The sequence below is a fragment of the Pteropus vampyrus genome, unplaced genomic scaffold, assembly GCF_000151845.1.
Source record: "Pteropus vampyrus isolate Shadow unplaced genomic scaffold, Pvam_2.0 Scaffold203, whole genome shotgun sequence".
Lineage (NCBI taxonomy): Eukaryota > Metazoa > Chordata > Mammalia > Chiroptera > Pteropodidae > Pteropus > Pteropus vampyrus.
In genome coordinates, this window is record NW_011888984.1 from 1,639,405 (window position 1) to 1,661,288 (window position 21,884).

General features: G+C 50.6%; 2 protein-coding genes across 2 annotated transcripts in view; one reads left to right on the plus strand and one right to left on the minus strand.

Annotated features, from left to right (window-relative positions):
• RYR1 (ryanodine receptor 1) overlaps positions 1-5,000 on the minus strand; it is a 110,487-nt gene extending 105,487 nt beyond the window's left edge. The window contains exons 1-2 of the mRNA XM_011372340.2: positions 4,953-5,000; positions 160-279 (exon numbers count right to left, since the gene is read on the minus strand). Of these exons, the coding sequence (XP_011370642.1) occupies positions 160-279; positions 4,953-5,000 (168 nt within the window). The remainder of the gene's footprint in view (positions 1-159; positions 280-4,952) is intronic.
• Positions 5,001-9,881: 4,881 nt separating this feature from the next.
• Positions 9,882-21,878, plus strand: RASGRP4 (RAS guanyl releasing protein 4). The gene is made up of 17 exons (XM_023537925.1): positions 9,882-10,026; positions 12,324-12,502; positions 12,905-13,023; positions 13,139-13,200; positions 13,819-13,950; positions 14,060-14,213; positions 15,004-15,177; positions 16,372-16,488; positions 17,298-17,573; positions 19,100-19,180; positions 19,258-19,362; positions 19,497-19,615; positions 19,727-19,871; positions 20,667-20,703; positions 20,807-20,938; positions 21,060-21,172; positions 21,641-21,878. Exons 1-17 carry the CDS (start codon positions 10,004-10,006, stop codon positions 21,695-21,697), a joined length of 2,025 nt encoding a protein of 674 aa, XP_023393693.1. The 5' UTR covers positions 9,882-10,003; the 3' UTR covers positions 21,698-21,878.
• The last annotated feature ends 6 nt before the right edge of the window (positions 21,879-21,884 follow it).

The following is a 21,884-nucleotide window of genomic DNA, read 5'->3' on the forward strand; positions in this document are numbered from 1 at the left end:
CTCAGACCTCCAGCCCCCTTTCCCTCTTAGCTCCCTCCCTGTTTTCTCTCCTGTAAGCACCCCCTTTTCAGACCCCTAGAGCCCTGTTCCTTGAACTCCAAACTCTGTGCCCCTTCAGAGCCCCTCGTTCCCCAGCCCCGGCCTCCCTCCGGAGCAGACCTGGGCATTGCTGGTGGGCTCCAGGAAGCAGAGGCGGTTGCCAAAGCCCTCGGCTGCCAGGCAGAGTTTGAGCTGTTCCTTGAGCACGGTGGCGCTGCATTGCAGGACCACGTCGTCGTCCTGGGGACGGGACCAGGAGTCAGGGCTGGCTGGCACCTGCCCGCATCTTATAGACATTGCATATTATGGCCACTCACCCCACCCTTCTCATGAAAGAGAATTGTTCAAGTAGGGGCCTGTGCTTCTACCATCTCCATGAGATAGGGGTCCGTGTCATCTCCATTTTAAAATAGGGAAACTGAGGCTCAAAGAGAGGACATGGCTTGTCCAAGACTATAGCGCTGATAAGGGGAGGAGCTGGGATTTGAACCCAGCTGGCTCCAGAGGCTTCCCGGATGGGGTCCACGAGGTGAACCATCAGAGGGTGGAAAGTATCGGTTCAATGGCTTCTAAGCTCGGCCTTCTCTAATTTGTCTTTTGTGTATCATCTTAAAAATAGTTATCATTTAAGGGGCTCTTTCTAACGAGACGTGAATGAGATGCCAGAGCCTGGACTGGATCCTGGATGGAGGAGAAATGCCACAAATTATGGCCATGTAGCCACTGGTCAAAGCTGAATAAGGGCTGTAAATTAGACAGTGGTATCATTGTGATACTAAATCCCTTGATTTTGATAACTACTGTGCTTTGTAAGAGACTGGCCTGTTTTATAGGAAATAGACACTGAAATATTTAAAGATTAAGGATATGAGGTCCACAACTTAGTCAGGAAAAAAATATGGAAATGGAGAGAGAGAGAAGAGAAGAGAGGAGAAGAGAAGAAAGTAGATGTGCCAGATCTTAACATCTGGGGAAAATGACTGAAAGCTGTACGGGAATTCTCCGAACTAACCTTGCGACTTTTCTCTAAGTCTGAAATAATTTCAAGATTACAAATTAAAATTTAAGTACAATAGAAGCATCTTCTATGTCTTGGAATGTCGCATTCCAAGAACTTCACATGCATTACTCATTTAATCCACAACAATCTGCTGAGGTAAATCTTATTATGTGAACCTGTGGAAACTGAGGCCCAGAGAGGGAAAGTAACTTGCCTGAAGTCACACAGCTGGCATACGGCATAGCTGGTATTTGATCCCAACTCTGTGGTTCTATGTGTCACACTCTTAGAACACTAGACCACCTCTTAATATATTACTATAGTAGCCCACATCTACATTTATCACTAGCATAAGTGTACATGAGGAGTGCTCAGTGTTTTCACTGATAAAGGTGTCAGTCAAAAATGATGGAGACCACAGCCCTTAACTGCTGAGGAAGGCAGTGGTTATTCCATTTTACAGCGGAAGAAACAGTTTCAAGGAGCTTAGGCGTCCCACCCGAGGTCACACAGCCTCTAGCCCTTCCAGCATATCACACAAACATTCCAGTCTCCAGCTTCGATCCCCACTGGCAGCCCTCAGTCTGTCTATCCAGCCTAAGAGGAAGGACAGAGAGTCGACCTGTTGGCAGGAGGCCCCGCAACAGCTCTATTCTGTAACCCTCAACTGTGACATCCTGACGCGTGTGTATTCATAGGAATCACATAGCTTGCACTTATTAAGCACTACTGTCTGCTAGGCCTTATGCTCAGGACTTTACATTCATTTGATAGGCACCTATTGAGCATCTACTATTACCAGGAACTGATCTGAGCAATAGATACAGAGCAGCGAATAAAGCAGACAGAATTCTTGTCCTTATGGAGCTGACATCTGTGGGGGAGATGCAACAAACAGGTGAATAGTTTCATAATTTTAAGGTCAGTGATAAGTGTAATGGAAAAAAAAAATTACCCAGGGTGAGTAAGAGAGAGGCTTTTGGGGTAGGGATGACATCAGCGTGTGTGTGGGGGGTGAAGTGTTAGCTTCTCCAAAGAGGTGACATTTGAGCTGAGCCTAACACTCTATCCTAAACCGTAAACCTTATCCAAATAATGAGAAGGATTCAGGCCTGATGGTCTCTGAGGAAGAACATTCCAGGGAGAGGGGACGGCATGTGCGAAGTCCCGTAGCTGGAGGGGCAGAGGGTGCTGAGAAGCAGCAAAGGGGTCAGGATGGCGGTGGCGGCAGGAGTGAGGGCGAGACTGGGAGGAGATGAGCTCGGAGAGATTCTGCGTGGACCCCTCAAACCCTCATGGTACATATTTTTTCTCCTCATTGTTCAGTTTTAGTCTATGTGTTGCTGCAGTGAGCACGGTCCCTGTTTTTCAGATTAGAGAATTCAGGCTAGAGAAAAAAGGAAAAATCACTTGCCCCAAGTTAGGAAGCAGGCAAATGGCAAAGCCAGGGTATACGCCGGAGACAGGGGGCCTGATCACTACACCAGTGATTCTCTGACCTTTTCCTGCATCAGACCTTGCTGCCCCAGTCCCCCTGCCCCACCCCAGCACCAGAAGCCTGATGCAGTGGCGCTGAGGCGAGCAGGGAATCTGGACCGTTAACCAGTCCTCAGGAGGTTCTGACATGCGGCATGCTTTGAGAAACCCAGGCAGAGTGGGCTAGAGGTTGCCACCCATCAAAGGGAAACGAAATCAATTTGGGGGCTATAGACACTACAGTTAAAAAGGAAAATAAGTAGAGCAAGAACAGAAAATGCAACCTGCCCCTTGTGTTCCAAGAGCTGGCTATCTACATTTTTTGAAACTTGTTTCAGTGAAAAATAGGTGTGTGTCGTGCGTGTGCGTGTGTGAGTGCGTGTGTCTGCATGTGTGTGTAAATGCACGTAATTCATCCATAGTAGCGTGAATTGGAGGCAACCTGATGTTCATCCACAGGTGAACTGATAAATAAATTGTGCCACATTCACACAATGGAATACTCCCTGGCACCGAAAGGAGTTGAACTTTTGATACCTGCTACGTGGATGAACGTCAAAGGTGTTATGCTGAGCCAAAGAAGCAAGACAAATGAGCGTGCACGGTCTACGAACACTAGAATGAGTAGTGGAATCTGCAGTGACATAAAGCAGATGGGCAGGGTGATCACTGCAAAGAGCAAGAGAGAACTTTCTGGGGTACAGGAAGCGTTTCGTCTTGATTATGATGATAGGTACATGACTGTGTACAGTTTGTCAAAACTCATTGAACTGTAACACCTAAAATGAGTGCAGTTACTACACATCAATTTTACTTCAGTAAAGTTAATTTTTATAATGTATGTATGTGCATGTACTGAGTTGCAATATAAAGTATATTTCTTACTGCTGGGGTGAAGTCCAAAAAGTTTGAGAAAACCACCATACATGCCTCAATAAAGTTCAAGGAAACACAGTGATCCTGCGGCCAAGAGATGCCAGTGCTGGGCCTCTAGAACTTAACACTGGCTACCTTGGCAAGTCTGAGCTCAGTTTTCCTCTTGTGAAAGCAGGAGGGCTGAGCCCCAGGGGCATCCAGAGATGACACTTCCTGGCCTTGACCTTGGGCGAATGACTCTACCACTCAGGCCTTGGTTTTCCTCAGATCTCCCGGGGAGATAAAGATAGGGCCTTACCTCAGAAGATAGGGCAGCAAGGATATAATTAGACGCCTCAGAAGGCCAAGGCCCTAGGCACAGGTCCTGATGTAGAGTGGCTCAGGGGCTGATGGCCATGGCCATGTCTTATTAGGGCCAGGAGGAGGAGTGAGCCTAACCCATGGTGTCTGCTAAAGGGCTGGAGCTGAAGCAAGAGTCTAGGGTGAAACCAGGCCTTCTCCCATGGCTAAATGTCCAGCTGTCTCTATCCTTCATTACCAGCCCAGCTGTTTGTTCCTCCCTCACAGGAAACCAGACCTGTTCACCGGGGCCCTATTCTGGGGCCAGAATGCTGTGTCAGCATTTCTCAGGGCCCAGAGGGGGAGGGGAGGGGCTAGTGCAGGGTCAGCAGACCTGGCCCAAAAGAAAGAACATCTCCCATACTCAGACCCCACATCCAGCTGAGCTGCTGGGAGGGAAAAGTGGGAAGGACTCCGAGATGGGCAGCCCCTCCCCCCATCTCCCCATCCCCTGCCCAGGCCCCAGAAAAGCAGGCTATTCTGGGAGAGACACCTGTTGTTCCAATTCCCATCCCTGCCCCCAGCGGGGGATCAGAGATGCAGGGAGAGACAGAGCTAGAGAGGCAGAGTGAAATGCGAGGGCCTGAAGCCAAGAAACAGACAAAGACAGAGACAGAGAGACAGAGACAGCCCACGGAGACTGAGAGAGAGACACCATCCACAGACCGTTGACAGCCACATCGACCCCCCAAAACCAAAGGGGGAAAGAAAGGAGACCCAGAACCTGAGGGACCCCCAGGAGACCCTCAAGGGCTAGGAGTTCAAAGGAGTTGGGTCTTCCCAAGAATTTAAATAGGTCAGAGTCTGGAGCAAGGAGAAAATTAACGCTAGTCGGGGGGAGGGGGCGGCTAAATTAAGCTCAGGAATTAGAACCACTTTCCCAAGTGCCTGCCTCCAGGGTGGTGGGAGGGGGTGCTGCCTCATCGCCGCCCCCCGCCCCCGTCTCCGGGACAAATCGCTAACGTCAGAAGAGATGGTGGCGGAAGATCTCTTTACCCATTCTGCAGTCCCAAATCCTGCTAATTCTCTGTAGTGAGAAAGGTGGCGGGGGGGACGAAGACAGACAAAAACTGAGAAAGACAGAGTGACAGTTACCCAAAGGGAGAGGAAGAGACCCCGAGTCTCAGAGACTACCAGCGATCAGGACAGAGACATCGGAGACAGAGAGACGTTCAGAGGAACCCGAAAGATAGCCCCAGAGACCCCTAACACAGGTACGCACCGTCCTCAGGAACTGGACCTCGTCCTCACCCTCTCCTCCGTCTCCCATGATGTCGAGGCCCGAGGGGCCGGGGCTGAGGTCGAAGAATAGGAAGGACTCAGACTGGGCGGGCGGGCTGGGGGCGGGCTGGGGTCGGAGACCTCAGGGGACGTCAGAGGCACCCGCGAGGCAGATGGAACTGCGAGGAGGACTCGCGTGCTGGACAGAGCCGGGAGGAGGTGCCCATCCCCTCCGTCCCCATTGGGCCAGGACGACTCAGGCCACGCCCTTTGCCAGAGCCCCGCCCACAGTCCCCAAACCTGTCCCTGAAGCATGCGTTGGGCCGGGCGGGGCAAAGGAGGAGCGTCTAGAAGGTAGCTAGCTGTCCTCTCTCCACCTCCACTGTAAAGAGGCCATCATTCTCCCATTTCACAGATTGCGAACTGAAGCGCTGAGCGGGGAGCCCCTGCTTGATGTCATACAACAGAGCCAGGATGTGCACCAAGTCTCCGGACTTTAAAAAGCAGCGTACATAGTGATTAAAAACAAGGACTCTCAGTCAGACAGTCCATATCCGAGTCCCGGTCTTGTCACTCCTTTGTGTGATCTTGGAGAATTCATTTCGCCTCTCCTTGCCTCAGATTCCCCAACTGATAAAGAGGATGTTTATAGTACGTATCTCACAGGACTGTTGCAAGGATTAAATGATATCATTTATTTACAGCACTTAAAACAATACCAGTGCATAGTAAATGTTATGGAGGTGTTGTTATCATCATCATCTTCTTCATCATCACCATCATCATCATCATCGAAACTGTGAGGCATGAATAATAGCCGTAGCAGATGTCTTTTGCATGCCTCTTGCATTTCAGGCCCCGAGCTAAGATCTTTTTACTGCATCTCATTTAGTTCTCACAACAATCCTGCTAAACAATTCACATGGTTTCGAGGAGAAAATAAAAATGTGTGGTCCTTACCAAGTATAGTTTTAAGGACATGACCAGAATAAATGACGTAGTTCTCACAATGATCTTGTGATGACAATACTCTTACAGATGAGGAAAGCTGAGCACAGAGGGATGGAGTGACTTGCCCCAGATCACGCAGAGGCTAAGCAGGGGAGTCAAACCCTGGCACACGGTTCTTAAACATTCTGCTTTACTGTCTCATTATTTGCATAAAATCTCCTAATTATAACAAAAACCCACTTCCCCACAGCCAGGCCCTGCCCTTAGAGTTCTAACCCTCCTTCTCTTCAGGGGCCACCTGAGCCACTGAGGGCTACTAGCTGGGCCATCCCTTTGTGCGGATGAGCATCCTGGGCTTTGTAAATAGGGGAGCTCTAACAGGGATAACCAGCTTTTTCCTAGGAGCCCTGGCGGAGGGCCTCTGCAGTTCCCTAAAAAAGACAGCTGTGGGGCCTGGAGGCCCAACGCAGGAAGCCACATATACTAGGGCCTCCTGCCAGGCTGGCAGCTTCATGTCTCCGGGCCTCAGTTTCCTCATCTGTCAACTGAGCTAATTTGGAATAGTTCCCACCTTCTGGGGTCCCGGGGAAGATTCCATGAGGAAACCAATTAGAGCCGACTACATGGTAAGCGACTGATACATAGATCTATTAAAATTATTATTAACACATAATGGTATCTATTGAGTTATACAAAACAAAATCTTGCAGTTTAATAAAATTATATATAAAATGTTAAATGTATAATAAGTTGCTATGTGTTACGTAAATATTGATATATTGATACAATTGTAACATAGCATGTAAGTTTGTAGCATATTATTGAATTATATAATGCACAATTACATATTTAGGCCAATATAATTATATAGTACAACACAGTTATATGTCTATCTATTGTACATTATATAACACACACACGTATATTAAATATTAAGTTTTTAAGTTTATATATAATATAAAATTATTCTGTCTTTGTGCATTATATCATAAGATATTAATAGTGTTTCTTTTTTTTGTCAGTCAATATTATGTGTTTTAAGACCTAGCCATGTTGCTCTGTGGACTCCTGGGCTGTGGCTGGGGGGCTTTGCAGGGCTCCCTGGTGACTGTACCTTTCTATTTATCTACTCACTCCTCTGGGGATGGATACCCAGACTGCCCCCAGCTCCCAAAACTAATGTTGCAGTGAACATACTAGTATATGTCTCCTTATGGAATTGAGGGAGACTGTCTCGGTATGCACACCCAGGAGGTAATTGCTGGGTGGCAGCTCCGTGCCACACTTAATTTGACTAAATAGTGCCAAATGGCCTCCGAGGAATGGCTGCCCACTAACTGTGTGAGGGTACCTAGGTCTCACATCCCCAACTGATGCAGGACAGGGCAAATTCCTGCAAGTTGGGGGGATACCAAGCCCAGCACCGAGAGAGAAGCAGGTTCTTGGCAGAGAGTGTAGGAAGAATTCAAACACGCGCCCAAAGGAAAGTTTATTAAAGAAGGGAAAAGCAAAGACTAGAGAAGGCAAAGACGAAAAGCCAAGACAAGGAAAAAAAGACCCCAAGTGTTGGCGGGGGCGGGGGGGGGAGGTTTCAGTTTGTATATCATTCTTTAGTTCCTGTGAGTTACAGTTTAAAGATTTTATTTACCCATTTCCCTTGATGTGGACATACAGTGAGGAAGGATAAGAGTATGTAGCAGTAAAGGTAAAGTTAGTAGCGGGAAAGGTCTGCTGGCAGTCCCCAGGCTTGAATCCATAGGTTCCCCATGGTTTTAGCCATAGGGAATGAATAATTTTATTTTGTGTAGGGCACCACTTAAAGACTCTCTTTTTCCCATTTTCCCTTCATGGTGTGGGGAAATGAGTTGTTAGCAATCCCAGCAGGCATCTTCCTTTGTTCTGCAGGTGTGCTCCTGGCCTGTCTGCAGGGCTGATCAGCACACACTTCTTGCTGATTTGCAGCCGTTCACTTACCTTCTAGGTATTAATGTCTCATTGATTTTAGACGTTGTAAATACCTATCCCCGCTCTATCATCTGATATTTGTCCCAAGGTGTCCTCGTTAAGAGAAATCCTTATTTGCATGTTATCAAGTGCATCCTTTTTCTGCCATATGAGTTTTTGTGGTTTGCCTCAGAAATCTTTTCCTTTGTGGTTGTCGGTGTTATTGTTGGTATTAACCATCCCTTTGGGCCTCAAGAGAATATACGGGTGCCAGGGCCTTTTCCAAGCCCCTCCCTCCCTGAGGCTCCCCGCCCACCACCTTCCCCAGGAACCTGGAGATGCTCTCACACCACAAGCTTGGCTGAGCCAGGACCATTACCTTGTTACGTGAGATGCAGGTGCTGAAGAGACAGGCTGGAGACAGACAGACAGACAGACAGCACGTCGTGGAGAGCACAGCTTGAGACTGGGGAGAGAGAAGGAAAAAGAAGCAGGAAGAAGAATAGATGCAGAGAGAAGCTCTGAAACGATATGATATGTCACGTCACGGTAAAGCTAAAGAGAATGGGCTCCACGCTTGTCTAAATGTTCTAGTGTGAAAAAAATCCATGGCGACTTCATTTAGTGAAAAAAAGAAAAGAGCGAAAACACACCTTGAAGAGAGCTTTGGTTGAATTGACAGAATCATATTTTTTAACTGATATATCAGTTTGGCAGAATCACGTTAATTACTGTGACCTATTTATTCCTCTCCTAGGTATCTACCCTACAGAACTGTACACTTTGTTCATCAAAAGACAGGAGCCAGAATGTTCACAGCAGCGATATTCACAACAGTTCCAAACTGGACACAACTCAAATGCCCATCGCAGGAAAAATCTATTGGTAAATCATGGAATAGTCACACAAAGGAAGATTATACAGCAACACAAAGGAATGAACTACAGCCAAATATAATTCCATGGAAGAATCACAAAGACAAGATGCTGAATGAAGAAGCCAGAAATGATAAATTAGTCAATTTATATACTAATTTATATAACATAAATTAGTCCATTCAAAACCAGGCAGAACTACTCTGCTAGAAATCAGGCTGGTGGTTATGTTTTGAGACGTAGCCATGGGGAGGGGCTCAAGGGGTTGGTAAGGGCTGGGGATGTTCTCTTTCTTGATTTGTGTGACTGTCACATGGATATGCATTTTGTCACAATTCACCAACCTAAACACTTAAGATTTGTGCTCTTTCTTGTACTTCAGTTAAAAAATACGTCAAGTATGACACATATAGGTATGAGAAAAAAACAGAAACAAACAAACAAAAAGCACATATTCGAGGAAACTGAACAAACACACAACCAACAGATCAGATGAAACCCAAGTACATCTGATATTGGTCGCCCCTGCATAAGAAGAACCGTGGGTTGGGGAAGGGGCTCCCAGATGGTTTATCTCCAGTTCTGATGTTTCCATAACAAGGTAACAGTCTTTAAGATTGTGTGAGGATTAAATGAGTTAATATTTTAAAACCCCTTAGAAGCGTGTGGTATCCAGTAAGCACTACATAAAGGTTCGTTACAATGAAAGTAATAAAGTGAAAATGTTTTCTGGGGTACAAATGGTATTTTTAAGACTAAACTAAGAATAAAAGAAACAAGAAGAAATATACAAAATACTATGTCTTGTAACTTTCCATTCAAATCTTTGCCTGTGTATACATGAATACGTCCCTGTAGAAATACAGACTTTTCTTTTGAGTGTGTTTTTACATAAATGTGTCATATTAGGCATACTTTAAAAAAAAACGCAACACTTTTATTGAAGTATGAAACTGACAGAGCAAAGAATCACGGGTCTAGAGACAGAAAGATGGGGGAGATAAAGAGCCCGCCCTGGCGATTGGGGGTGGGGGCCGGCAGCACCGGAAACCTCAGCCTGAAGGGATACCCATGTGGGGGGAGGGGGGACCTTTGGTCTCTCCCCAGCCTCTTCCTTCCCCCTGGCCTGGGGCTGGGTGGGGAGGGGCAGTTCCTCTTTTCTTCCCAAGCACCGAGGAGGCCCCAGCTCCCAAGGGGCTAAGAAGTTGGAGCATTGGTGAGGGGGGGAGGAGCTGAGCCAGACTCTCCTAAGACCCCCTTCACGCCCCCACCCCCAGGAAGCATGAACAGGAAAGACAGCAAGAGGTGAGAGGACTCTCCCTAAAGAGCCTGAAGCACCCTAACCCCCTGGCCTCAGGCTGCGTGGGAAGGTTGGGTGGCACTAAAAGGAAGTAGGGTGTGGGGCTCCTCTGGGAGCAAAGGCAGGAGCAGGGGGTACCAGGTGGAAAGATGCTTCAGGGAGTCCAGAGCCAGCCAGGGCTGGGGCTATTTGTATGAATGCCGATGTTTGTCCTGGCTCTCTCTGGAATTGGAGCTGCTCTGAATCCCTTTCCCCCTGCCCTACCCCCATCTTAGCTCCCTAGGCTGGGTGCTCTGTCCTCCCTGGGGTCTTCCTGATTCCCCATCACAGTGCTCGCTGCCCCCTGGACTGGAAACTCCAGGCTCCTGCAGGGCCCTGCCCCTGGGGAGGGGAGCGTGACGCAGGACAAGGCAGCTCTCCTGCCTCTTAAACCACTTCTCGCTGCTCCAGACATTACAAGGGGCAGAGAATTTGCAGGTAAGGGCCTATCGGCTGGCTATGCCTGCAGGTTCTAAAAGGGGCTTCTATCACCTAGGCGAGTGGGCCCTCCTGTCCTCACAGGGGTGATGGTGGCTGGGTCCCTAGCCCCGGCAGGTCCTCCAGTTTCCTCCAGCATGTCTCTGATGGACAAAGGGGTCCCCTCCCCATAATATCCAGCAGTTTAATGGTAGAGACCTGGCTGCCTCATTTTCTGGCTGCATGACCTTAGGTAAGTCACTTAACTGCTCCGTGCCTTAGTTTCTTATCAATAGAATAATCATAGCCCCTCCTTGGAGGGGCACTTACGTTCTCAGTGGGACAGTCTTGACCAGTGGTTCTCGGGCTTCAGCACACATTAGAGCCACCTGGAGGGCTTGTAAAACTCAGATTGCTGGGTTCACCTCCAAAGTTTCTGATTCTTTAGGTCTGGGGTGAGGCCTGAGAACTTGTATTTATGTCAGGCTCCCAGGTGCTGCTGTTGGTATCGGTTGGGGACCGTGCTTTCTTTGAGAGCCGCTGATCTAGACAGGTGCTCAGCAAATGCCAGCTTTTACTCGACAACTTTCAATACCGATCCCTTTGGGTTCGCCAGGGACATGGCAGTGCCCTTGTTCTGAGGGTCTCCCATTTCACCTCCATGCTTCAAGCCTGGCTTTAGTCTGAGCCACAGTTTTCTCCCTTTGCGTCTCAAGTTCAGCTTTCCCATCCCTGGCCGCTTAACAGCCTAAGCAAACTAAGCAAACTAAGTCTCTTAGCATTTTTGAAGAGCAAGGCATTGAACGTTCATAATAGATTCCTGGGGAAGGTCCAGGAATTCTTCATATGAGGAAACCGAGGCCCAGAGAAATTAAATGACTAACGCAGTCACGCAGCCAGCATACATTGCTCTAACCCCATTTTGTCTGGCTATGGAAACCGAGGCCCTTTCGCCTGGATTCTTCTCCCTCCTCCCTGCGCCATCCCTGTTTCTCCATTACCCTCTTTCCCCAACTGGAACATGAGCCTCAGGGAGGCACAAGGCTGAGTGAGGGTTATTTTTAAACTTTCCTTGAAGCTGCCTCAGCCCCAGGGACCCTGCCCAGCTCTGAAGAGCCCTGGTGAAGACACTTGGTACCCGTATCTTCTCTCGAGTTCCAAATGTAGGGGCTCAGGTGGGCAGATAAGATTCAGGTCCTGCCAAGGGGCTGGCTTGATGGAGGGGGTCAAGGTGGGGGAAGAGGGAAAGATGGCATCTTAGGGGTCTACTGCTCTCTTGAGGGCTCTGGGGAAAAGGGGTGGGAAGGGGTTAGAGAACAAAGGGGAATTCTGAGGAGTCTCCCTGAAGGCAGAATTTCCCATGACTCTCCCTGGGAAAGGCACGAATAATTCTGGGGTCTTCTCCCATGATTCCTTGCACAATCAGGAATAATCCCAGGGGTCTGCCAACAGGAAGTCTCTCCCATAATGCCTTGGGACTGTGCCATCAAGGGGAATTTGGGGCCAATGCCTGCAGAAGAAAGTTCTTGCGATTCCCTAGAGTCCTTAGCAGTCTTGGGGTTATCTCCCATGTCCCATGTTTCTCTGGGGGGATTCAGAGTAGTCTTGAGGATCTTTGACCAAACCCCTTAAGGAGACAGGAGTAACCCTTGGAGTTTACCTGTAGGAGAAACTCCTGGAGTTTTCTTCTGTGAGTCCATAGGAGGTCAGGAGTGACCTTGGGGCTTTGCCTTTAGGAAGTTTCTCCCATCATGCCTTGGGGCTTTGGGGTCAAGAAGGATTCTGGGGCTCTGCCTGAATGAAGGGGCTCACATGATTCCCTGGGTTGGGGGGGGTGTGCCCACAGGAAGTCCCACCAGGAATGTTCCGGGAAGACAGGAGGGCGGGGCCGGCCCCGACAGGCCCGCCGCCACAAGACGTGTCCCAGTCCCCGGGAAATCAGCAAGATCATGGCTTCCATGGACATGCTGAACGAGGGTGGCTGCAGCGAAGATGAGCTGCTGGAGAAATGCATCCAGTCCTTTGGTGAGTGTCCCCCTCCCCGGCCAGCCTCCCCAATCCTAAGATTGGGTCAAGCTTCTCTTTAGGCCTCGGTTCTGAGGGATATAAAATAGGGTATGTGAAATGAATTTCAATCACTACATTAGGAATAAGAGAGCCACCTGTGTTTATCTTTCCTGAGATGCGGAGGGGGAGGACGTTTGACGATATTTCCACCTTCAGTATGACTTGCCAGGAGCCGTGCTGGTCCATACACAGTACATACCAGGGAACTGAGGCACAAGGAGGCCAAGTTGCTTGCCCAAGTTCATGCAGGGAGTCAAGAGTAGTCTAGGGTCTGAATTAGGTGGTCCAAACAGCTCTGGAGACTGCAGTCCATCATCGTCCAGGAGTCATTCTAACAGAGCTCACTTCTCCCGCCCCCAGACTCGGCCGGCAGCCTGCGCCGCGGGGACCACATTCTCAACATGGTACTGGCCATGCACAGCTGGGTGCTGCCTTCTGCCCACCTTGCTGCCCGTCTTCTGACCTTATATCCTCCCAAGGTCATGAGCAGTGATGGGAGGGCAGAGGGCAGAGACGTGAGAGTCTGACAGATGGGTACAAGGTGAGCAGGCAGGTTTGGGGTGCTGGACATCAGAGCCTTAACCAGAACTCAAGTACCGGGAGGCCAAAGAGAACACGCAGGAGCTGAGGCGGCTGCAGATCTGTCACCTGGTCAGGTAGGGCTGAGCCAAAACCCCCATTCCCATGACTCATGACCCTCACCCTGCTACCCCCCTAAAACACCTCCCAGAGACTCCCAGCCCAGTTCCCCACAGACCCACCCAGGCCTGTTTCCCACTTTGAGACACTGGTTTGGTTCCTAAGACCTTCCCAGTTCTGCTCCTTAGAATCTTCACCTCTTAGAGACCCCTTACCAGATCATACAGACCCTCTCCCAGCTGGGACCCAGACACCTCCAGCTCTGATCTCCAAACCCCCCACTTCCCACATACCCCAGCCTAGCTTCTAGACCCCCTTATGCTGTTTTCCCATAATCTCACCCCCAGAGGCTCCCAGCTTAGTTCCTGAGACCCTCCACAATCCTGCTACCTAGCAGTTCCACTTCCAAGAGATCCCCCAGTCTACCTCCCATTGATCCATCAGCCTATGTTAAGAAGCCCTCTATCCATATCCCAGAGATCCCTCTAGCCTGATGCCTCTCTGAACCCTGACCTTCTAGAGGTCCCCCAGCCCAGCACTGAGAGATTCTTCAGCCCAAGAGACCCCTTTTAGAGAACTTGCCCACCCTCACCCCCACCCCCAGCCTCATCCCACCATCTATAAACCACGCTCAGGTACTGGATGACCAAACACCCTGAGACAGTGCACCAGGAGCCCCAGTTAGAAGAGGTTGTAAGTCGCTTCTGGGCCACCGTAGAGCAGGAGGGCAACTTGGCCCAGAGGAGCCTGGGAGATAACTCCAACCTGTGAGTCAGCCCCCACCTCCCCTCCCCACCCCCACTCTGCCATCTCCTTCTACACCCCAACATCCTCCACCCTGAGCCCTCCCAATACCCTGCCCCTTTTTGCCCCCAGCCTGAGTCCTGGTGGCCCTGGCCCCCCGCCCTCCATGAACAGCCCCAGCGTGGGCAAAAAGTGCAAAGTGTCCTTGCTTTTCGACCACCTGGAGACAGAGGAGTTGGCTCAGCACCTCACTTACCTGGAGTTTCGGTCCTTCCAGACTATAACGGTGAGGAGCCTCTTCCCTCCAGGGGGGAGGAGGAGCCAGGGAGGGTTTGTGGTGGAGCGGGGTTTGGCTGGTGCCAGGCAGGACTGAGAGGACCCCAGCAAGGGCTTCCAGCAGGGATCTCAAACACTCACACTTGGGTGCTAGAAGGTCCAGGAAAATGAGTTAAGCTGGCTGAGCACTGGGTTCAAATCCATCGGCCATTTCTTACCTGTGTGACTTTGAACTAGTTTCTTAACCTCTCTGGGAATCAGTTTTCTTGTTTATAAAATAGAGGTCGTAATACTTCACTGGAAGGTTGAAAGAATTAAATTAATGTGTCCATTTTAAAATGCTTGTCACAATGCCTGGCCCATGTAAGTGCTGAAAATAGGATCAGTGACTGGTCCAGAGTAAATGCTATCTGGTAGAACCATTTGAAATTGCCATAGTTTGCCATATTTTACCTATCCCAATGGTAATTTCATATGTTTCAACCTACACATGTATTAACTATTGTCATCATCATTTCAAGACAAGATGAGAATCTGTTGTTTTGTTCCGTTTTATACTTTTTTAAAATTTATTTTTCAGTTATAGTTGACATGTGAAATTATATTAGTTTCAGGTGTACAACATAGTGATTAGGCATTTATATACTTAATGACATGATCACCCCAATGGGATCTGGATTCTCACTGTGAAGCTAGCCGGGCTAGGACATCGCAGATCGTGACTGCTGGGGCGATGGGCTTGTGAGAGGCCCGCAAGGCCTGAGTGCCACGGCGCTCCCTGACGCCCACCTCACCCGCAGCCCCAGGACCTGCGGGACTACGTTTTGCAGGGCTCAGTGCGGGGCTGCCCAGCCCTAGAGGGATCCGTAGGTCTCAGCAACAGCGTGTCCCGCTGGGTGCAAGTCATGGTGCTGAGCCGTCCCGGGCCCGCACAGCGCGCACAGGTGCTTGACAAGTTCATCCACGTGGCTCAGGTAAGGCCCTCCCCGCCTCCCTGCTCGCTTTCTGGGTGCTCTGCTCACCCAACACAACTGCCCCTTCTCCGGCTGTCCATCCTAGGCGGTGACGTCACCAGTCACCAAGTTTTGGCTCCGCCCTCCAGTCCTGACTCTCTAACCCGGACTTGGCGACCCTTGTTTCTTGGCCTTGATATCACCGCGTAGAACCCGCCCTGGCCTCACCCCTTGGTCCTAGACGTAGCAGTTGACGACGTCCCTCCTGGCTCGGTCTCTCAAGCCTTATACCCGAATATTCTATCCTCAAGGCAGTGAAAGAGTCTCTTTTATGCCCACCCCCTTACGTCATCCTCTACCCTAGTCACTAGGCCCGGCCGTCCCTTTGGGACAGTGACTACATCCCTCCTCACCCCCTCTTCTTCAGCTCTCTCCCTGGCCCCGCCCCATGTGTCATTCCCTCCCCTGCAGACATATTCTCTCCCTTCTGAAGAAAAGGGAAGCCCCCTTTCCCCAACGTGGTCACGCCCCTTCGCGTACTTCCTCGCAGGCTACGCCCTTCCTCTGAGGTCTCCCATGGCCTAGCTTCCCCTGCCCCGCCTCTGAGACCTGCGGTTCTGGCGCGTTCGCCTGCCTGCGGGTGTCCTTGGTCTGAGCATCTTCCACTCCTCCCTGGCTCCACTTTCTGCCCCCAGCGACCTGTGCCCTTCAAATTCGAAAAAGGGAAGGCGAGGCAATTCCCCCTGATGCCCATCTGACCCCACACCTGTCTCATGTCTACCTGACCCCTCCATATCACTGTGGCCCCATTGGCCCAGAGCCCAGGCCTTCTTGTCTCCCCTCATCTCTCTGACTCTCAGAGCAATAGGCTCCCCAGGGTCCTGACACCCTGACATCTATCTGAGTCCCCATACCTGTCTGACAAACATCTGTCTAGTCCCTCGACCTGTCTAACACCCCATACTTGCCTGACTCCCCTTTTTTTCTAACCTCACATTAGTCTTTCACCTGCCTGACCTCTGTGTAACGCCTTCATAACGTGGTCGTGGCCCACCCCTGCCTGACGCATCTCGCCTGTCTGATGCCCGCATTGGCCCATACCAACACATGCCTAACGCCCCAACTCGATGGGATACTCTCAGCTGGGATGCTGTCCTCTGAACCCCCAGCTTGCCATGTGACACCCACCACCTTTGTGTTGCCCTTCCTTCCTAGAGGCTCCACCAGCTGCAGAATTTCAACACACTGATGGCGGTCACGGGAGGCCTGTGTCATAGTGCCATCTCCAGGCTCAAGGACTCCCACACCCACTTGAGCCCTGACAGCACAAAGGTGAAGGGCCACTACCCTCCCCAAAGTTCCGGCAGTCAGCTATCCTGACCCCCCAGCCACATACTTTTCCCCAACCCCCTTGCATCCCTGCCCTCGGCCCTGGAGCCACCTGGAGACCTTGTTCCTCCAAATCCAACAGACCTCCAGGCCCTGTCCTCTTCTGCCATCTTCCTCCCTCTTCACCCATCCATCCATCATGCTGACCCCTCTTACTCTGCGTGTCTGGTCCTAAGCAGGACTGGAGGGAGACAAATGAGATGCTAGCAGAGAACTTATAGTCCGGGTGGGGAGTAAAACAATGCCCCCAACCACACCAACATTTGGGCCACCCACGGGAGGAGCATGCGTCGGGGATGTCCTGAGAATGTCTGGGGAGAGTGGGTCATTCAGGAGTCCAGTGTGTGGCTGAGGTCAGGATGTGGCAGGAGACCAGGCGGATGCCCAGTGGGAGATCCTGGTGACTCTTGCAGGCTGAACTAAGGTGTCCGGGCTTTTCCCAGCACTGGAGAGCTGCGGACGTCTGGGAATAATGGCAGCATCCACGATCAAATTTGGGTTTTTAAAAAATCACTCTAGCCTGGGGAATGAGAGATGGGGACCCAAGAGGAAGAGCAGTTTTGGGGGATGCTGAGGCCATTGTGAAACATGAAAGGGCTCGGGAGGTGTTCAAAACGGCACTGGGTCCCTGAGAGTTGGGAGCCCACACAGGAGGCTGCTAGGATATACCTCCAGGGGCTAAGGGAGCATAACCTGCTTTCTCAATAACATGCTCTCCCTCGCCCCCATCCATAACATGGCCTCCCACACAGACCCTGCTGGAGCTGACTGAGCTCCTCGCTGCCCACAACAACTATGCCTGTTACCGCCGCACCTGGGCTGGCTGCACAGGCTTCCGGCTGCCTGTGCTGGGTGTGCACCTCAAGGACCTGGTGTCGCTGCATGAGGCACAGCCTGACAGGTTGCCCGACGGCCGCCTGCACCTTCCCAAGCTCAACAGCCTGTACCTACGGCTGCAGGAGCTGGCAGCCCTCCAGAAGCAGCACCCCCCCTGCAGTGCCAACGAGGACCTGCTGCACCTGCTCACGGTGAGCTGCCCCATTCCAGCTGGGCTCCTGGAGGCTGAGCCTGCGGGACTGAGATTTAGGGTCCTGGGTGGGTGAGGGGCTGCGGGACCAGGAGAGAATAGTGCTGGGATGTGTGGGCTTTGAAACCAGAGCTTCTAGGGGCTTTTATTCCCCAGCTGTGTGACCTTAGGCAAGTCACTTAACCCCTTGGCCTTGGTTTCCTTATCTGAAAAGTGGGGATAATAATAGGACCCACTCACAGAGTCGTTGAGAAGGATCGATCAATAATATATCTCACATAAAGTACTTAAAATAGTATCTGGAACACAGTGAGCTCTATAAAGATGATGCATTTTTTCCCCCAATTCCCCCAGCAACTCAAGTATCCATTGATCTGAACTCCAAAATTTTTTGGGCTTTCGCACTTCTGAATTCCAAGGATCTGAGCTTCTCATGTCAGTAATCCAAAATTCCAAGTTTTAATATATTCAGGAATCTAAGCAAAAAGCTAGTAACAGTAATTAATCACTTACTCTCTGCCACATATCATGTTCGACACTTTCTACAGAATACTTCATTTCATCCTCACAACCCCAAGGCGGGGACCCTTATCATGCCCAGTCTACGGACTGGAGAACCGAGGGCCACAGAGGCGAGGTCACTTGCCCACGGTCCCACAGAAGTAAAACCTGGATCTGAACCCAGGCAGGCCGGCTTCAGAATCCATGTTTTAACATATACGAACCACCACACTATGTCCTAAAATGGGGAGTGGGGGATTTGGGGAATATATATTCTAATATTCTAAGGAGCTATAAACTGAGAGAGATTGGGCCACTGAGAGCCATGTAGTTTAAGACTGAAAAGTTGATTTTCAGACCCTAAAACTGGCCCAGCTACATAATTTGCAAGGCCCAAATATGGGGCTTCTTGTTCCAAATTCTTAAGAATTTCAAGACAGTGATGGTAGGACATTAAATGAAGCGGGGGCCCTTCTAAGTGTGCGGCCTGCCCGTGAAGCTGGCCCTGTCCTAAGATGAGCGGTGCCAAAGGCCCTATGCCTTGCTGGTGCTGGAAGGCCATCAGCCAAATATTTTCTAAGCACCCACTCTAAGCCTGGCACCACTTCAGGCCCTTATGCTCACAGTGGTGAGCAAGTCAGAGAAAAACTGCTGTTCTTGTGGGGCTGACATCCTAGTGGGGAAACCACCCATAAAACAAAGCTAATAAGTAAATCATATGGTCTTTTACATGATCAGTGGATAGAGGAAATTAAGGCAGAAAAAGGCATGGAACCTGGCAGGAGTATGTGATTTTAAACGGGATCAAAAAAATAAATAAATAAAAAGCCTCAGTGAGAAAATGACATTTCTGGACTAGGGGACAAGTGGTATGGAGAGTGAATGGGTCTCAGTGGAAGAGAGGACCTGAGAGGTCCCTAGAGAAGAGGGGCTTTGGGAAGAAGAGGAGGCTAGGGGTCCAGGTAGGGCACAGGCTACAGGTAGGAGGATGGAGACAGAGGATCTGTAATGCCCTTCCCGCCCCAGCTCTCCCTGGATCTCTTCTACACGGAGGACGAGATCTATGAGCTTTCTTACGCCCGGGAGCCCCGCTATCCTAAGAGTCTGGTGAGAACTGACCCCTGACCTCTGACCTCCAGCCCAAGCTATGCACTGACTAACTAGCCCTTCTGTCACTGCCCCAGCCACCCTCCCCCTTCAAAGCCCCCTCGGTGGTGCAGTGGGCTCCTGGCGTGACACCCAAGCCCGACAGGGCCACCCTGGGTCGGCATGTGGAGCAGCTGGTGGAGGTAAGGAGGGGGCTGTGGCCTGGCCGCGGGGGGCTGGGAAGGAAGGTACCTGCACAGCCCTGACCTGGAGGACGGGCTCTAAGACTGCCGGGATCATCACTGGCCTTACTCTCCCTTCCCACGCTCCTCTGAAGTCCGTATTCAAGAATTACGATCCCGAGGGTCGGGGAGCCATCTCTCAGGAAGACTTTGAGCGACTCTCAGGCAATTTCCCTTTTGCCTGCCATGGGCTTCACCCACCCCCACGCCAAGGGTGAGTGCTCTGACCCCTGGGCTCCCCAAAGACAGGACTGCTGGAGTCACCAGGACTCATGGGTCTGGGAGAAAGGGCGCAGCCATGCTGAAGTGCTGTCCCTGCCCCCAGGAGTGGCTCCTTCAGCCGAGAGGAGCTGACAGAGTACCTGCTCCGGGCCAGCGCCATCTGCTCCAAGCTGGGCCTGGCCTTCCTCCACACCTTCCATGAGGTTACCTTCCGCAAGCCCACCTTCTGCAACAGCTGCAGCGGCTTCGTGAGCACTCAGCCTGCTATCACCCTTGGGGCCCATCTTCCCTAGAGTGTCCTAGGTCCTCACAGGCCCAGAAGCCAGCTCTACCCTGGAACACTCAATTCTCAAGCCCCGGATAATCCAAATTCCAAGAAACCCTTCAGCCTCAAATAATCCCTATGTGTCAAATACACCCCAAACACTGGATGTTCTCTGCATCCCAGATAATTCCAAAGTCTAGCTAATGTCCAAATCCCAGATGACCTCCCCCTTGGGCAACTGCCAAGGCATGGGTAATACCTAAAACCCTATTTAATCTACAAGCCTGGGAGACTTATCTCCAAACAGAGTCAATCTGCAAATCTCTAGACTCCATATAATTCAAACCCTGGATAATTTCCAAATGCAACGTACGCTCGAATTCTGGATAATGGACAAATCTTTCAATCTCCCAACCAAGACTAATTCACAAAGCTTGGACGACTTCCCAGATTCGCTTTCTCATTCACTAAATATTTACCGAGCACCTCCTGTGTGCCAGCTCAGTTCTAGGCACAAGGTGTGTGGTGGGTGGACACAGCATGAAACACAACAGACACAATTTCTGTTCACAGGAGTCACAGTATTAATTCCAAATTTGACCCAATTCTAATAGCCTAGATGACTCTCAAACTTGAGAGAACCTCCAAATTTCTTTAATCCTCAGATCACACATAAGCCTTGGAAATTTGAGAATTTCCAAAACCTGGATGGTTTCCCCACCCCATCCACAGCCCTCCGCCCCTAGCCTAAGTAACCTATTCTGCTTTCCCTTTTCAGCTCTGGGGTGTCACCAAGCAAGGCTACCGCTGTCGGGGTGAGTGGGGCATTGGTGAGGGAGTAGGGAATCCAGGACCTGCAGTCTGGAAGAACGGGCGCATGGACTGGGCCTCTGGCCGCTGACCACTGCCTCCCCCCAGACTGTGGGCTGTGTTGCCACAAACACTGCAGAGACCGAGTGAAGGAGGAGTGTAAGAGGCCAGGGGCCAAGGGCGATGTGAGCCCCCCCGGAGCCCCCATCCCACCTACACCAAGTCCCCATGCCAGCTGTGGTAAGACCCAGGGCGTAGCAGTCCTAGGAAGGGGGATCGGTGGATAGGGATTAGTCCCCAGGTCATGAGGCATTCTCATCGCACCCACATCCCATCCCTCCCACCCATGCCCCACAAACAGGCTCCGAGGACAATCTCTCCTACACGCTCTCCCTGGAACCTGAGACGGGGTGTCACCTTCGCCATGCTTGGACCCAGACAGAGCCCCCACACCCTTCCTGGGATCCAGAGACGGTGAGGAAGAATCGCCCCCAACGGGATACAGGAGAGACCGGCCCACTTGCCTGAGAAACCCAGATGGACTTGGTGAAACTTAGGAAAGTGAAAATGTGCACAAGTCCTCAGTTGCTTGGGTAGGAGGATATAGATTTTGGTTAATTTTTAATGTTGTTAGAAAAATAGGAATTTCAATTTGTTGAGGGGCAAGAGGGGGTAGCCACTAGTAGAACAGGATTTGTAAGGAGAAAAACAGAATGAAAAAAATATGACAAGAATAAGGCTAAATATATCAGGAGCTATACAGTAAGTCGGTGGAGTAAAGTCCGGTATTCAAAAGCAAAGACTCTCAGGTTGGGCAAAAATAAAGTCCACAGAGACATTCATTCACCTACCTAACGGAAGTTTGGGTGAGGCACTGCTCCTGGCATTGAAACGTCTCCTTCGTATACCAACCCTCATCACCCAATGTCTTCTTCCTCCCAGGTCCCCCTCCCAACGACTGCCTCGCCACCTACTCAGTCCTCCACGCCAGATTCCTAGATAATCGCCTCGGTCTCTTCCCTCACTCCCCTCCCCCAGAGCCATTCCCAAGTCCTGTTGTTGGGCCTCCAGCAGAAGTCCCAAAGGCATGGCCTCCTTGGCATCCACACTGCCTTTGTTGAAACATCCATCATCTCTTACCCTGAAAGGTCATTTTCTTTTGTATCAGAGTAACTATTAATTGTAT